This window comes from Bos indicus, chromosome 4, assembly GCF_029378745.1.
Source record: "Bos indicus isolate NIAB-ARS_2022 breed Sahiwal x Tharparkar chromosome 4, NIAB-ARS_B.indTharparkar_mat_pri_1.0, whole genome shotgun sequence".
In the NCBI taxonomy this organism is placed as follows: Eukaryota; Metazoa; Chordata; class Mammalia; order Artiodactyla; family Bovidae; genus Bos; species Bos indicus.
Genome location: NC_091763.1, coordinates 93195585 through 93210768, shown reverse-complemented (window position 1 = coordinate 93210768; position 15184 = coordinate 93195585). Strand labels below are relative to the sequence as shown.

At 58.2% G+C, this 15184-nt stretch overlaps 1 protein-coding gene across 26 annotated transcripts in view; it reads left to right on the top strand.

The window, feature by feature from the left end:
• The window catches only part of KCP (kielin cysteine rich BMP regulator), a 46562-nt gene extending 32102 nt beyond the window's left edge, over positions 1 to 14460 (top strand). For 6 of the 26 annotated variants that reach the window (XM_070788122.1, XM_070788121.1, XM_070788120.1 and 3 more), the window contains 24 exons: positions 50 to 223; positions 343 to 425; positions 574 to 667; positions 756 to 944; positions 1268 to 1438; positions 2169 to 2345; positions 3010 to 3095; positions 3350 to 3440; positions 3568 to 3650; positions 3720 to 3813; positions 5811 to 5984; positions 6241 to 6323; positions 6922 to 7042; positions 9354 to 9433; positions 9630 to 9729; positions 10239 to 10327; positions 10626 to 10728; positions 10826 to 10968; positions 11224 to 11396; positions 11480 to 11591; positions 11683 to 11784; positions 12994 to 13158; positions 13588 to 13894; positions 14039 to 14460. In XM_070788122.1, coding sequence (XP_070644223.1) covers positions 50 to 223; positions 343 to 425; positions 574 to 667; positions 756 to 944; positions 1268 to 1438; positions 2169 to 2345; positions 3010 to 3095; positions 3350 to 3440; positions 3568 to 3650; positions 3720 to 3813; positions 5811 to 5984; positions 6241 to 6323; positions 6922 to 7042; positions 9354 to 9433; positions 9630 to 9729; positions 10239 to 10327; positions 10626 to 10728; positions 10826 to 10968; positions 11224 to 11396; positions 11480 to 11591; positions 11683 to 11784; positions 12994 to 13158; positions 13588 to 13894; positions 14039 to 14307 — 3263 coding nt within the window. In that variant the 3' untranslated portion in view covers positions 14308 to 14460. Of the gene's footprint in view, positions 1 to 49; positions 224 to 342; positions 426 to 573; positions 668 to 755; positions 945 to 1267; positions 1439 to 2168; positions 2346 to 3009; positions 3146 to 3349; positions 3651 to 3719; positions 3814 to 5653; positions 5985 to 6240; positions 6324 to 6921; positions 7043 to 9353; positions 9434 to 9629; positions 9730 to 10238; positions 10421 to 10625; positions 10729 to 10825; positions 10969 to 11223; positions 11397 to 11479; positions 11592 to 11682; positions 11785 to 12903; positions 13159 to 13587; positions 13895 to 14038 lie in introns of those variants that run through there. The other 20 variants (XM_070788123.1, XM_070788126.1, XR_011566303.1 and 17 more) reach the window with 20 other exon arrangements.
• The last annotated feature ends 724 nt before the right edge of the window (positions 14461 to 15184 follow it).

Here is a 15184-nt window from a genome sequence, read left to right as displayed (position 1 = left end):
GCGCTGTCTCTGTGCCCCCATCGTGCCCACCCCCCACCCCACTGTGCAGACTGCGTCCTGGAGAAACAGGTGTTTTTGGACGGTGAACGCTTCTCGCACCCCCGAGATCCCTGCCAGGAATGCCAGTGCCGGGAAGGCCATGCCCACTGCCAACCCCGGCTCTGCCCCCGGACCTCCTGTGCCCACCCGCTGCCTGGTGTCTGTTGCCAGAACAACTGCAATGGTGAGGCGAGCAGAATAGGGGGTGGTTTCCGGGATTGCTTGGCCTTTAGGTCTGGAGAGGGCAGCGTGCCCTTGGGGGAGGAGGGCCTCCCCTGGGCCTCTAGCTGCCCTCTCCTCCAGGTTGTGCCTTTGGTGGGAAAGAGTACCCCAACGGGGCCGACTTCCCCCACCCCTCCGATCCCTGCCGTCTGTGTCACTGTGTGGTGAGTCTGCCATACGGATGGGAGGAGGAGTCGGGGGAGGGAGGGTGGAGCTTGGGGAGACCAGGAAGGTCAGCCAAGATCAGGGTGGAAAGGCGTGGGGGCTCCTCCACCTCCTACGCTAACTGGCCCTGGACTGGTCCACCTGCAGGGAGGCACTGTGCAGTGCCTGGCGCGCCGCTGCCCACCCTTGCCCTGCCCAGAGCCGGTCCTGCTGCCCAGAGAGTGCTGCCCACGGTGCCCAGGTAGGCACTGCGCCCCTCGCCACCTCTCCAGGCTGGATCCCCTCCACAGCTTGTCCCCAGCCCCGCTGATGGAGGCTCTCCCCTGCAGCTGCCCCCTCGGGCTGCCCCCGGCCAGGGGGCTTGGTCCCTGCCCACCACCAGGAGCACTTCTCCCCGCCCAACGACCCCTGCCGCCGCTGCCTCTGCCTGGACGGCTCGGTGTCCTGCTGGAGACTGCCCTGCCCTCCCGTGCCCTGCACCCACCCGCACCAGGGGCCCTGCTGCCCCTCCTGTGACGGTAACGCCCTGGCCATCCCCCTCCCTGCCCTGTCCCCACTTCTTCCAACTCCACCCCTCGCCTTCTTGGTGCCCCTCTTCCTCCACGCCCCTCTTTATCTCCAGGAGGATGCCACCTCCTCTCCCCACTTCCTCCTGGCCTGCCCCTCCCACATCGGGGTTCTCACTAAGAAAATGGGGAAACAGTGCCCACCTGATCCACAGGGCCTGGCAGGGTGGGGGGTGGTCTCCGGAATGGCTTGGCCTCTAGGGCTGGGAGGGCAGCATGCCCTGGTAATGCGCCTGGTACTCCACGAGCCCCCAGCCTCTCACCTGTCCCACTAGGCTGCCTGTACCAGGGGAAGGAGTTCACCAGCGGGGAGCGCTTCCCTTCGCCCACTGCCAGATGTCACATCTGCCTCTGCTGGGAGGGCAGCATCAGCTGTGAGCCCAGGGCCTGTGCACCTGCCCAGTGCCCCTTCCCTGCCCAGGGTGACTGCTGCCCTGCCTGTGATGGTGAGGGGAAGGGACTGGGGGGTGGGCTGGGAGGGCAGGCTCAAAGTCTTCTTTACTGCCCAGAGCGCATGCTAAGTCACTTCAGTCATGTCCGACTCTTTGCGACCCCATGGATTGTAGCCTGCCAGGCTTCTCTGTCCATGGGATTTTCCAGGCAAGAATACTGGAGTGGGTTGCCATTTCCTTCTCCAGGGGATCTTCCTAACCCAGAGATCAAACTCAGGTCTCCTGCACTGCAGGCAGATTCTTTACCATCTGAGCCCCGAGGGAAGCCCCTTTACTGCCCTCAGTTCAGTCACTCAGTCATGTCCAACTCTTTGTAACCCCTTGGACTGCAGCACACCAGACTTGCCTGTCCATCACCAACTCCCAGAGCTTTCTCAAACTCATGTCCATAGACTCAGTGATGCCATCCAATTTACTGCCCTGGTATGGGTCAAAGATATTTATTATCATAAGAAAAAAAGCCCTGGACTAAATTCTAGGTGGATTTTCCCTATAGACTGCACAGGGGGCTTCTTTGCAGACCAAAGGGGAGAAAGTCTGTCCTTTGGCCAGTCCATCCACCCCCCTGCACAGCCCCCTCCACTGCCAGCACTTAGCCCTGCCCCTTGCCCCCAGGTGCCCTTTGAGCCCTTGAACTCAGGCCAGGTCCAAGCTCAGAGTCAGATGACCGGTCTCCTCTCTGATTTCCGCTCCTCCACCTTGGCCTCCCTGTTCTCTCTTGAAGGCTGTGAGTATCTGGGGGAGTCCTACCTGAGTGGCCAGGAGTTCCCAGATCCCCGCGAGCCCTGCAACCTGTGTACCTGCCTCGGAGGCTTCGTGACCTGCGGCCGCCGGCCCTGTGAGCCCCTGGGCTGCAGCCACCCACTCACCCGAGCTGGGCACTGCTGCCCGACCTGCCAGGGTAGACCTGCCCTCCCACTTCCCCTGTCAGTGGGTCTGGTCACTGTCACCCTCCCCTGAGACAGCCTCACAGCAAGCCCACACCCTGGATTCTCCTCGGGTTCCTCACCCCATTCTCAGCCTCCTCTGGGTCTCTGCTGTCACCTCACGCTGACTGTCGTACTCACCAAATACGCAGAAGGTCTGTGTGGCCAGACCTTCACATCCTTTGGCTGTCACCCTGCCTCCCTCAAACATGTCATGAGGCTAGAAGCCGTTCAGTGATTCCCACAGCCCTTGAGTCACCCAACACGCCCAGCACCTTCCTTCCCTCCTGGCTTCCTTCATCCACCCTCCCAAGCCCAGCCCACCTTCATTTCCAGGTGCCCCTCCCTCACATCCGCCTCCCACCCTGGCCTGTGCTCTGCAATCTTACTCTGTCCTCCCCTGCTTCACGCACACAAGTCTCTCCACCGTGGTCTGGCCGAAGTCTTTCCTCCCGTCCCTCCCCTTCCCAGCCATTCACCTCTCCCTTTCGGACTGTAGCTAAGCTTTGGTAGAGGACCCCAGGCCCGGCTGTGGTGTGTGGCCCGGTGTGTGTGTGTGTGTGTGTGTGTGTGTGTGAGTGGGTGGGTGGAAGGCTCCGCTGATTGCAGCCCCTTCCACTGCATTCCCTTTTCTCCCAGGATGCCTCTATCATGGCGTCACTGCTGCCCCTGGAGAGACCCTTCCTGACCCACTAGACCCCGCCTGCTCGCTCTGCACCTGCCAGGTGAGGTGGCCCTCTGGGGGCTTGGGAACCCTTCATCCCTTGATCCTCCTCTCTGGCAAGAAAAAAAGGTTGTTCCTCCTCCCGGGCTGCACTCTGCCTGTGACATCCACTGGGAGCAGGATTGGGTTCAGGTCTGCCGGGGCCAGGGGAGGGGGTCAGTACAGGTACTCCCCACGGCGGGGCTGTGTGCAGCCCTGTTTGAGGGTGTGATGATACGGGGGTCGGGATGTGGCCGGGCGACCTCTCTCCCCCAGGAAGGCTCCATGCGCTGCCAGAAGAAGCCGTGTCCTCCAGCTCTCTGCCCTCGCCCCTCTTCAGGACCCTGCTTCTGCCCCGTGTGCCACAGTGAGCACACACGCCTGCCCCCACGCGCTTCTCTGCCCCTCCTCCCTCCCTCTCTGCCAGGCCTGAGGTGGGACCGGGCAAGGTGGCTCGACCCTGCACCCTCACCCAGGACACGTGTTGCCCACAGGCTGCCTCTCTCAGGGCCGGGAGCACCAGGACGGGGAGGAGTTCGAGGGGCCCACAGGCAGCTGTGAGCGCTGTCTCTGTCAGGTGTGGCAGGGAGGTGGCCGAGGGGCTGGGGGCGGGGGGAGCAGGCCACTGAGCCTGCCTCTCCCACAGGCCGGCCAGGTCAGCTGTGTGCGGCAGCGCTGCCCACCCCTGTCCTGCCCGCTCCAGGTCACGGAGCCGGGGAGCTGCTGTCCTCGCTGCAGAGGTGCGCCGGGCTGATGGGGGCTGCCCCCTTGTTTCCGTTGCTGGGTCCCGTGTCCCTCCATCTGCCCCACCGCCCTCCCCTCAGCTCTCCTCCAGCCTTTCCACCTCCCTGTCCACCCTTCTGGCCTGCCCACACCTCAGGACTTGAGCTCTCACCATGCCCACCTTCATCTCTTCCTTTCTGTTCCTGCCCCTGGCCTGCCCAGCCCATTTCTCCTTCTAGATTCTTACTGGAATATCCTCAAAGCTATCCTGTTCCTAACCACACCCCATTCATATCAGTTCAGTTCAGTTCAGTCGCTCAGTTGTGTCCGACTCTTTGCGACCCCATGAACCGCAGCATACCAGGCCTCCCTGTCCATCACCAACTCCCAGAATTTACTCAGACTCATGTTCATTGAGTCAATGATGCCATCCAGCCATCTCATCCTCTGTTGTCCCCTTCTCCTCCTGCCTTCAATCTTTCCCAGCATCAGTGTCTTTTCCAATGAGTCAGTTAGTTGCATCAGGTGGCCAAAGTATTGGAGTTTCAGCTTCAGCATCAATCCTTCCAATGACTATTTAGGACTGATTTCCAGGCTGTCACTGTTTCCATTTCCCCATCTATTTGCCATGAAGTGATGGGATCAGATGCCATGATCTTAGTTTTCTGAATGTTGAGTTTTAAGCCAACTTTTTCACTCTCCTCTTTCACTTTCATCAAGAGGCTCTTTAGTTCTTCTTCGCTTTCTGCCATAAGTGTGGTGTCATCTGCATATCTGAGGTTGTTGATATTTCTCCCAGGAATCTTGATTCTAGCTTGTGCTTCATCCAGTCTAGCATTTCTCATGATGTACTCTGCATACAAGTTAAATAAGCAGGGTGACAATATACAGCCTTGATGTACTCCTTTCCCAATTTGGAACCAGTTTGTTGTTCCATGTCCTTCTAACTGTTGCTTCTTGACCTGCATACAGATTTCTCAGGAGGCAGGTCAGGTGGTCTGGTATTCCCGTCTGTTTAAGAATTTTCCACAGTTTGTTGTGATCCACACAGTCAAAGGCTGTGGTTCATAATGGTACTCATGATAGTTAACATTTGTTGAGTATACACCATGTGCCAGACTCTGAGTTAGGCACTTTATACACACCATCTCATCAGGTAGGTATTATGATTAATTATTTCCATTTTACAGGTGAGAAAACTGAGGTACAGAGAGTTAGCATAACTTACCCGTGGTCACTTAGCAAGTAGGTGGCAGAGTCAAGATTTGTATCTAGGCTGCCTGGTTCTAGAATAGGGGTCTTTTTTAGCCTATGAAGAAGACCCTAACCCCATACACTGCCCCAAATGGTATAAGAACCATGAGTATCTGCTTGGCCTGGGAGGTAGGCAGGACAGAAGAAACCTCCATTTAATGGGTAAGGAAATTGAGGCTTGGAGAGATGGAGTTACCTTGGGCACATGGCTAGTGATGGAACCTTTCATTCATCCCGTGCATGCCTGCTAAGTCGCTTCAGTCCTGTCCGACTCTTTGCAACCCCATGGATTGTAGCCTGCGAGGCTCTGTCCATGGGATTCTCCAGGCACAGATACTGGAGTGGGTTGCCATTTCCTCCTCCGAGAGATCTTCCAGACCCAGGGATCCACGCTGTGCCTCTTGTGTCTCCCGCATTGGCAGGCGGGTTCTTTACCACTAGTGTCACGTGTGTGTATCGCCCTCCTGCCGCAGGCCCGGTACTGCTGCTGGTGCTGGGCTGTGACGGGCAGCGCTTACTGCCGGGCTCGGGGTCTAGCAAGCAAGCAGAAACAGGATTAGAACCTGGGTGTTCTGACCCTGACCCAGTGTCTTTCCCCTCCAGCACATACAGGGGTTCTGTCCCAGCTTCCTACTCCAGCCCTGAAGAAGCCCCTCCTGGTTACCCACATGCCCTACTGACTACGCAGAGTGGGGCAGGGGATCGGGGCAGACATGCAGAACCCAGACTCAGAGCTCACCCCTGCCCACCTTGGACACAGGCTGCCTGTTTCATGGGGAGGAGCACCCCGAAGGCAGTAGCTGGAAGCCCCCTGACAGCCCCTGCTCCTCCTGCATGTGTCATGAGGGTGTCATCACCTGTGCCCGCATCCAGTGTGTCACCTCCTGTGCCCAGCCCCACCAGGGGCCCAGTGACTGCTGCCCTCGGTGCTCTGGTATGCCCTCGATGCCTGGGGAGGGGTGAGGCGGGGGGTGGCAAGGAGGCAGAACCAGTCAGCATCTCCCTGCCATTGCCTGGGCTGGGTGGCCCCCGTTCTTACACACACTCCAATCTCTGAGGTTGGGGGGTCCAAGGGCAGAGAACCACCCCCCATGGCATGGCGGCCAGTCTGAAAGTTCCCTGGTTCTGTTCTACTCTTACCCCACCCCACCCGTACCCCCCCAACCCCCCAACCTTCACCCTCCAACAAGACTGTGAGCATGAGGGTCGGAAGTATGAGCCAGGAGAGAGCTTCCAGCCCGGTGCAGACCCCTGCGAAGTCTGCGTCTGTGAGGTAGGGGAGGGCACCGTGGAGGGGCAGCCTGGACACTGTGGGGAGCAGGCACTGTGGGGTCAGGGACAGGCGTGTGTCCCTGAGGCCAGGGAGTGAGGCAGGGGCTTCGGGTGAAGGGCCAACAGGGCCAGGAAGTCTGGGGTTGTGGGGCAGGCAGTGTGTAGGCCCGCCTGGCTGGAGTGGAGGGTGGTGTGGCTAGAAATCTGGGGGGAGGCACCTGGGAAGTGGTCGGGGACCCTATCGGGAGAAGTCTGTTTGAAAGCACGGTGAGCCAATGGAAGGGTTTTGAGCAGGCAAATGACGTCATGGATCAGGAGATTAGGCAGTGGGACTGAGGAGGGAAGATGCCCTGAGCTTGCAGAAGGCTCAAAGGTCACAGAAAGGCTCATGCCCAAGTGACTACAGGAGCAGGCACCCCATAGGTCACCTCTGAGGATTGGGGCGGGGGGTGAGGGGCAAGTCTGGGGAGAGGTTGAATCTCTCTGCAGACGGGAGTCTGACCTGCACAAGGCAGACAAGAGGTGCCTGGAGTCCAGGGGAAAGGGGGCGGCTCTTGGCTTCCGTGGCCCGGACCCCAACCCTCTGCTCTCTCGTTCAGCTGCAGCCCGAGGGGACACCCAGCCTGCGCTGTCACCGGCGGCAGTGCCCCCACCTAGCGGGCTGCCCCACCAGCCAGCTCCTGACCCCAGGGCCCCAGCAGTGCTGCCCCACCTGTGCCGGTGAGTCCCCGGACTGGGGGGAGGCCAAGAGGGCAGGGCTGCCATCCCCCAGAGTGACACCAGAAGGGCCAGCCAGCTCTCCTCCACAGTCCCAGCCCCTTCCTCAGTCCAGTGGGTTGTTTTAGAAGCCCACACCCTAGCCAGTGAGACCTGTACGGCCCTAAGGGGAAACCAGGGAAACTAACTGTTGCTGGGAGAAATATCAATAACCTCAGATACACAGGTGACACCACCCTTATGGCAGAAAGTGAAGAGAAACTAAAGAGCCTCCTGATGAAAGTGAAAGAGGAGAGTGAAAAAGGTGGCTTAAAGCTCAACATTCAAAAAACTAAGATCATGGCATCTGGTCCCATCACTTCATGGGAAATAGATGGGAAAACAATGGAAACAGTGACAGACTTTATTTTCTTGGGTTCCAAAATCACTGCAGTTACTATCTGCAGTGATTTTGGAACCCAAGAAAATGAAATTAAAAGACGCTTGCTCCTTGGAAGAAAAGCTATGACAAACCTAGATAACATATTAAAAAGCAGAGACATTATTTTGCCAACAAAGGTCTGTCTAGTCAAAGTTATGGTTTTTCCAGTAGTCATGTATGGATGTAAGAATTAGACTATAAAGAAAGGCTGAGTGTCGAAAAATTGATGCTTTTGAACTGTGGTGTTGGAGAAGACTGTTGAGAGTCCCTTGGGCTGCAAGGAGATCCAACCAGTCAATCCTAAAGGAAATCAATCCTGAATATTCATTGGAAGGACTGAATGAAGGAAGAAGCTGAAGCTGAAGCTCCAATACTTTGGCCACCTGATTCAAAGAACTGACTCATTGGAAAAGATGCTAATGCTGGGAAAGACTGAAGGCAGGAGGAGAAGGGGACGACAGAGGATGAGATGGTTGGATGGCATCACAGACTCGATGGACATGAGTTTGAGCAAGATCTGGGGGTCGGTAAAGGACAGGGAGGCCTGGCGTGCTGCAGTCCATGGGGTCACAAAGAGTCAGACACAACTGAGTGACTGAACTGAACTGAGCTGAAGCCTGCCGCCTCTTGTCCAGCAGGTGGTGCTACAGGTTTGCAGTTGTGCAGGCTGCTGGCTTGTTGAGGGCAGGGATCTTAGGACCAGAGGGGCACTGGGTGGTCCAGCTACAGAGGTGGGGAGAGCTATCCTTACCAACACTTGCTAGAATGTGCTGTAGGGGGAGAGAAAAATAATAATACTTATTAAGCACCTACTGTATGCCACGTACTGCTGCTGTTGTTCAGTCGCTCAGTCATGTCTATCTGGACTGCAGCATGCCAGGCTTCCCTGTCCTTCACCATTTCCCAGAGCTTGCTCAAACTCATGCCAAGTCAGTGATGCCAATCAACCATCTCGTTCTCTGTCATCCCCTTCTCCTTCTGCCATCAATCTTTCCCAGCATCAGGGTCTTTATTAATGAGTCCTTCCAGTGAACACCCAGGGCTGATCTCCTTTAGGATGGACTGGTTGGATCTCCTTGCAGCCCAAGGGACTCTCAACAGTCTTCTCCAACACCACAGTTCAAAAGCATCAGCCTTTAAGGTGCTCGGCCTTCTTTATAGTCCAACTCTTGCATCCACACATGACTACTGGAAAAAACCTAGCTTTGGCTAGATAGACCTTTGTTGGCAAAGTAATATCTCTGCTTTTTAATATGCTGTCTAGGTTTGTCATAGCTTTTCTTCCAAGGAGCAAGCATCTTTTAATTTCCTGGCTGCAGTCACCATCCGCAGTGATTTTGGAACCTAAGAAAATTTAAAGTCTGTCACTATTTCCATTCTTATTAAGCACCTACTGTATGCCACGCACTGTACTTGGTGCTTTTAATAAACAGTTTCACATTTAATTCTCACAGTTACAGTGATAAGGAATTTTACAGATGAAGAAATTGAAGTTCAGAGAAATTGATTAATTTGCCGAAAATGGCACAGGCTCTGAGTGCTGGAGCCAGGATTGGACCTGGGGTACCTGGCTCATTGTGCTTCCTTCCAGACGAAATGATCAGAAGTGGGAGGGGCAGGCCAGGCAGCCCCATGGTCCTTAGCGACCTCAGGCTGAGGAAGCCACACTTTTTTCCAGGCCCCCCATCCTAGCAGAGTTCCTTGTCAAAAGTCCAAACTTTTCTTGGCTGAAACAAAAGGAAAAAGGATTTATCTTCCCTGGAGTGATGGTGTCAGGGCTATAAGTATATCCTGGGCTCAAGAAATCTGGGGCACAGTAAGGGGGCAGGCGGTCAATGGGGCTTTCGTCCCTGCTCCCCCAGCATCTCCCATACTGCATTCTTGTCTTCACAGAGGCGCTGAGCCACTGCACAGAGCACCTGCTGGGGTCTGAGTTGACCCCACCAGACCCCTGCTACAGCTGCCAGTGCCAGGTGAGCCCTCTTTCCTTGGGGACTCCTCCAGCCCCCTCTTTTTCCTCCTCTGTTGCTGTGACTCCTCTCTTTAGCACCTCCAGGCTTCCCAATCACCCCAGCAACATTCACCCACTTATCCTGAATGTCACATTCCACCTAGCCCCTGCGCCTTCCCTGCGGTTTCTTCCTGTGCTGTTCCTATGCCCTTCCATAGGACCTGACTTGGCTCTGCATTCACCGGGCCTGTCCTGAGCTCAGCTGTCCCCTGCCTGAACGCTACATACCCCCTGGGAGCTGCTGCCCCATGTGCCAGGGTTCGTGCCCAGTTTTGCTCTGCATCCTCAGGACATGAGCCGGGAGGGAGACAGGAGGCGTGGTCTATGGGCCAAGTGGGCAACCTGGGGTGTGCACTCCGAATGCAGGCTTTGTTCTTTTATAGAAACGGAGGGCTGTTCGTTAGAGGAGGGACCCGTGCCGTGGAGGGAGGCAGGGAATGGAGCCTGGATTCTCCAGGGCCGGCCAGAGGCTTGTCAGGGGGCTCAGGGACCCCAGGCCCACTTAGCAGGGCATCACACTGCTGAGCTGGCAGTCAGACCAGAGAAAGTCCCAGCCTCTGGCTCTTTCAGTATCCTGGACGCTCTGGATATCCTGGGCGCTGGCGTAAGGTCTGCCATTTAGTCGGCCATGGTGCTGCTGGTTGAAGAAATTAACACCCTGAGGGTACTAATTGGATGGGGTGGGCACCGTCCTGCCCTGGGCCTTCAGGGTGAGCTCATGCAGCCAGAATGACAGTGCTTCCCCGTCCGCATTTCTTTGTCCTCAGACTGTGTGGTGGAGGCTGCGGGCCGGACAGCGGCGGATGGAGAGAGCTGGAGGGACCCCAGCAACGCCTGTGTCACGTGCACCTGCCGTGTGAGCTGGGGGAGGGGGGTGGGGGGTGGAGAACCTTACAGGCAAAAGTGAAGGGCCTCAGGACACTGGACCAGAGAACATGGGGTCTTCAAGGTAATTCGAAAAAGGCGCCCCCTCTGGGTGAGAGGGCAGAGGTACCCCTGTGTGAGGGCAAGCAGCTGAAGGTGATTTCACCCCCTACCTGAAGTGGGTGCCCTTATAGGAAAAGGGTTGCTTGCCCAGTCCCTGATGCAGAAGTGTGAGGTCAGGGACTCCAAACCCTACCGGAAGTCCCTAGAGCAATGACGTTTGTCCTCAGCGGGGCCATGTGGAGTGCCGCCTGGAGGAGTGCCAGGCGCTCACCTGCCCTCGCGGCTGGGCGAAGGTGCGGGAGGCTGGCAGGTGCTGTGAGAGGTGCCAAGGTGCGGGCCAGGGCCATGGGGCTGGGGGTCGGGCGCGCGGAGCGAGACCCAACGTGAGGGACGGGCATCTGACTCTCGCCACTTCCCGTCCCCTCAGCCCCCGCCCCGTCGTGCGCGCACCAGGGCCGGCAGGTGGCCTCCGGGGAGCGCTGGGACGTGGACGCCTGCACCAACTGCTCCTGCATGGCAGGCACCGTGCGCTGCCAGAGCCAGCGCTGCCCGCCGCTCTCCTGTGGGCCCGTGAGTGCCAGGGTCTGGGGCGGTGGGATGGGTGAGCACGTGGCGCGGCCCACCTGGAGCACCGGGGAAGTAGGAGACAGGGCTCGCCCGGGTCGTGCAGTGTCTGACATGGCCACGAGGTGGCGTCCTGACCTCCTCCAGCAGGAGCTCGGGAGCCAGGGAGCCTCCCCGGAGATGCTCGGTCCTCCGGGGAGGCTCAGCGCGGGGCCCGGCCGGGAGCGCGGCGTGTCTGACCGTGTGCGGGGCGGAGGCCAGGACGAGGCCCCCGCCCTGAGTCCCGGCAGCTGCTGTCCTCGCTGCCTGCCCCGGCCCGCTTCCTGCATGGCCTTCGGAGACCCTCATTACCGCACCTTCGACGGCCGCCTGCTGCACTTCCAGGGCAGCTGTAGCTACGTGCTGGCCAAGGACTGCCGTGGCGGGGACTTCAGGTGCGCCGCTCCCTCTGCCTTTCTCCCTGCCCGCCTCCCACACCCGGCCCTGCTGACCCCTGCACCCTGCCTCCCACCTGCAGCGTGCACGTGACCAACGATGACCGGGGCCGGAGCGGCGTGTCCTGGACCCAGGAAGTGGCTGTGCTGCTGGGAGACGTGGCCGTGCGGCTGCTGCAGGACAGGGCGGTCACGGTCAGTAGAGCCAAGGATCCGGGGGCCGGTCGGTCAGCGCTGTCCCCTTCTCTGTCCCGACCTCGGTCCTCTTCCCACGTCCCTTCTCCAGGTGGACGGGCGCCCTGTGGCCTTGCCCTTCCTGCAGGAACCGCTGTTCTATGTAGAGCTTCGGGGACGCACGGTGGTGCTGCACTCCCAGCCAGGGCTCCAGGTGCGGCCGGGGCCAGTGCGGGGCAGGGGGCGCCTGTTCTGTAGGAGGGGTAATACCAACTACCTGCCAGGCCATGGGGCCAAGGAGCTGATAGAGTTCTGCGGGATTCTAGGGGGAAGAGGAATCAGGGCTAGAGAACTCCAGGTGTGGTGAAAGGAGTTCTGAGCCTGGTTTCCAGCCACCGATGTGCTGGGGCTCTTAGGCCATTACCTTAAGCCAGTCCTCTGAGTGAGTGAGTGAAGTTGCTCAGTCGTGTCGGACCCTTTGTGATCCCATGGACTGTAGCCTACCAGGCTCCTCCATCCATGGAATTTTCCAGGCAAGAATACTGGAATGGGTTGCCATTTCCTTCTCTAGGGGATATTCCCTACCCAGGGATCGAACCCAGGTCTCCCACATTGCAGACAGACACTTTACCAACTGAGCCACCAGGGAAGCCAGTCCTCTGGGCCTCAGCTTTCCCATCCCTCAAGTGGGGGAAGCGGGGGGCAATGTCAACTACCCTCTCCTAGATGGTTTCAGAGATTCCAATTCCCATGTCAAAAAGTAATTCACTCCCTTGCCTCCAGCCACAAGCACATTTGTAAGTATACAAAATATGGCTTATCTACACTTAGGATGGGGCTTCCCAGTTGACACTAGTGGTAAAGAACGTGCCCGCCAATGCAGGAAACATAAAAGACGCAGGTTTGATCCCTGAGTTGGGAAGATCTCCTGGAGGAGGGTATAGCAACCCACTCCAGTATTCTTGCCTAGAAAATCCCATGGACAGAGGAAACTGGTGGGCTATAGTCCATGGGGGTCACACAAAGTCAGACATGACTGAAGCAACTTAGCACACACGAAAACTTAGGATACAGACTCTATTTGTGCTTTGTCCTCTGTAAGGCCTGAATGCCCGTGAGGGAGTGAATCTCTGGAAGTGGGTTGCATTTCACGGGGAAGCCTAGCTCAGGGATGATGACGGGAGAAGGTGCCCTCCTGAGGGAGCTGTGTTCACCTTTTCACGTCTTCTGTGTTTGCCCAGGGCTGACACCGCAGGTGTCTTCCTGGCCTTGGCTAGAGCAAGCCTCCCTTTCCTGAGGCACTCCACCTGTCCTTTCTCCTCCCCTCCTGCAGGGGGCATGCTGACACACCACAGAGACGGGCCCTGGGCTTCCTGGGGCCCCTGGCTTTCTCCTGCTCTCCAGTCCCCACCTCTCTGCACAGGTGCTGTGGGATGGGCGGTCCCAGGTGGAGGTGAGAGTGCCTGGCTCCTACCGGGGCCACATGTGTGGGCTCTGCGGCAACTTCAATGGCTTTGCCCAGGATGACCTGCGGGACCCTGAGGAACTGCTCCGGTCCACTGAGGCTGCATTTGGGAATAGCTGGCAGGTGAGTTGCACAGAAGTGAGAGGTTGGGGGAGGCACAGTTGAGCCTGAGTCTCAGAGCAGCCCTCTGGTAAGGAAAGGAGGGGTTGGGCTTTGGGGCTTTCAGGAAGGCTTGGGGTCTTCTTGCCTGTTACAGTGCTGGGGTGGGGGGGGGGCGCCTGTTGGAAAGGATCTCATCAACTGAATCCCCAAGGCCTGCTTCATCACTCACTGACTCGAAGTCTCGGACAAGACACTTAACTGCTCTGGGCCTTGATTTGACAATCTGTAAAATGGGGGAAAGGAAAAGTAGCTGATGCTTTCTTTGCTGTTCTTGTAAGGAAGTTTTTGAGACTACAACAAAACATTTGGTGCAAAGCTCTTGGAAGAACATAGCACACAAAGGTCAGCTGCCAGGCCGCTGACCTGATCAAGGCCGCCTTCCCCTTCTAGGTCCCAGAGGGCCCAGGACCTGGTCGGCCCTGTTCCAAGGGCCGTGAGGTGGATCCATGCCGGGCAGCAGGGTACCGTGCCAGGCGTGAGGCCAACGCCCGGTGTGCGGTGCTGAAGTCTGCCCCGTTCAGCCGCTGCCATGCTGTGGTGCCACCAGACCCCTTCTTTGCCGCCTGCGTGTATGACCTCTGTGCTTGCGGGCCCGGTTCCTCCTCTGACGCCTGCCTCTGTGACGCCCTGGAAGCCTATGCTAGCCACTGTCGCCAGGCAGGGGTGACACCAGCCTGGCGGGGCCCCACACTCTGCGGTGAGGGGGTAGCGCCCAGTGCAAGCTGGGGAGAGGGTGACACAGAGGGCTCAAGTCTGGACAGGAAAGGTTCAGGGAGGGTTACGGGGTTGGGTGGGGAGCCTGGGGACTGGATGGTGATTCCTCCTTCCACTCTGCCCGCAGTGGTGGGCTGTCCCCTGGACCGCGGCTTCGTGTTTGATGAGTGTGGCCCACCCTGTCCCCGCACTTGCTTCAACAAGCACGTCCCCCTGGGGGAGCTGGCAGCCCACTGCGTGCGGCCCTGCATCCCCGGCTGCCAGTGCCCAGCGGGCCTGGTGGAGCACGAGGGCCACTGTATCTCACCCGAGGCCTGCCCCTCTGTCCTGCTCACTGGGGACCAGCTGCCCAGCACTCCGCGCAACCCCAGCCAGGAGCTTCAGGGGCCAACCTGAGCCCGGACGACACTGACCAGGACTCATCCGGACATGAAGTCTCCTTTTGGCGAGCACCTCCCGCCCGACCTGGGTGCTGGGAGGCTGGGCGTGGCTCCCACAAAGACCCCAGCTGTGTTGCATCGGAAACAGTAAACTCAGGGTCCACCCTAAGGTTTCCTTGTGTGTATGTGTGCTTCCTCCTGGTGCTGGGGTGGTGGGGGAGCTGTTTGCAATGTGGGGTCCAGAGGTCAGTGTCCAAGAATTGGGGTGGTGGCAGCTGTGGGGACTCAGGCCCAGACCGTACACACTCCCTGAGCCTGCATCCCTGGGCTGCCCCGCCTGCCACACCCTGGGCTGCCTGGGAAACCCTGCCGTGGGCAGGAGGAGGACCCAGGAGTCCCAGCCCAGCCCTGTGCTTACATGTCGTAGGCACAGCCTGTGGCCCCTCTGCGGGGGCTTCTGTGGATCCTTGTGCAATCGTGCAGGGGCTGAGGAGCCCGGAGAAGGGACTCAGTCCCCACATCGCATCCCCTTTCCTCGTGGTTTTGGGGATATTGAGAGCTCAGGCACCCTGTGGGCCACTCTAAGATCTGGTGACACAGGGACCCCGCGCCTGGGGTGAGGAACGGGAAAACAGTATGTATGTGATGACATGCAGACCCATGAGGGACTACACACACAGACCCTCAGAAGCCCAGATAAATCCACGCATGCACCCCGTGTGTGTTCGCAGCTACACCCACCCCTGATGGACATGCGGGAAGGGGACACGCGTGCAACTTTCAAAGACATCCTTACAGGGAAAAGAACTTGGGAGTCTGAAATTGAAAAAAAAAGTCTTTTTTGACAAGAAAAGTCTCTTTTCGAAGAGAACTCTTAATTCTCTCTGCCACCT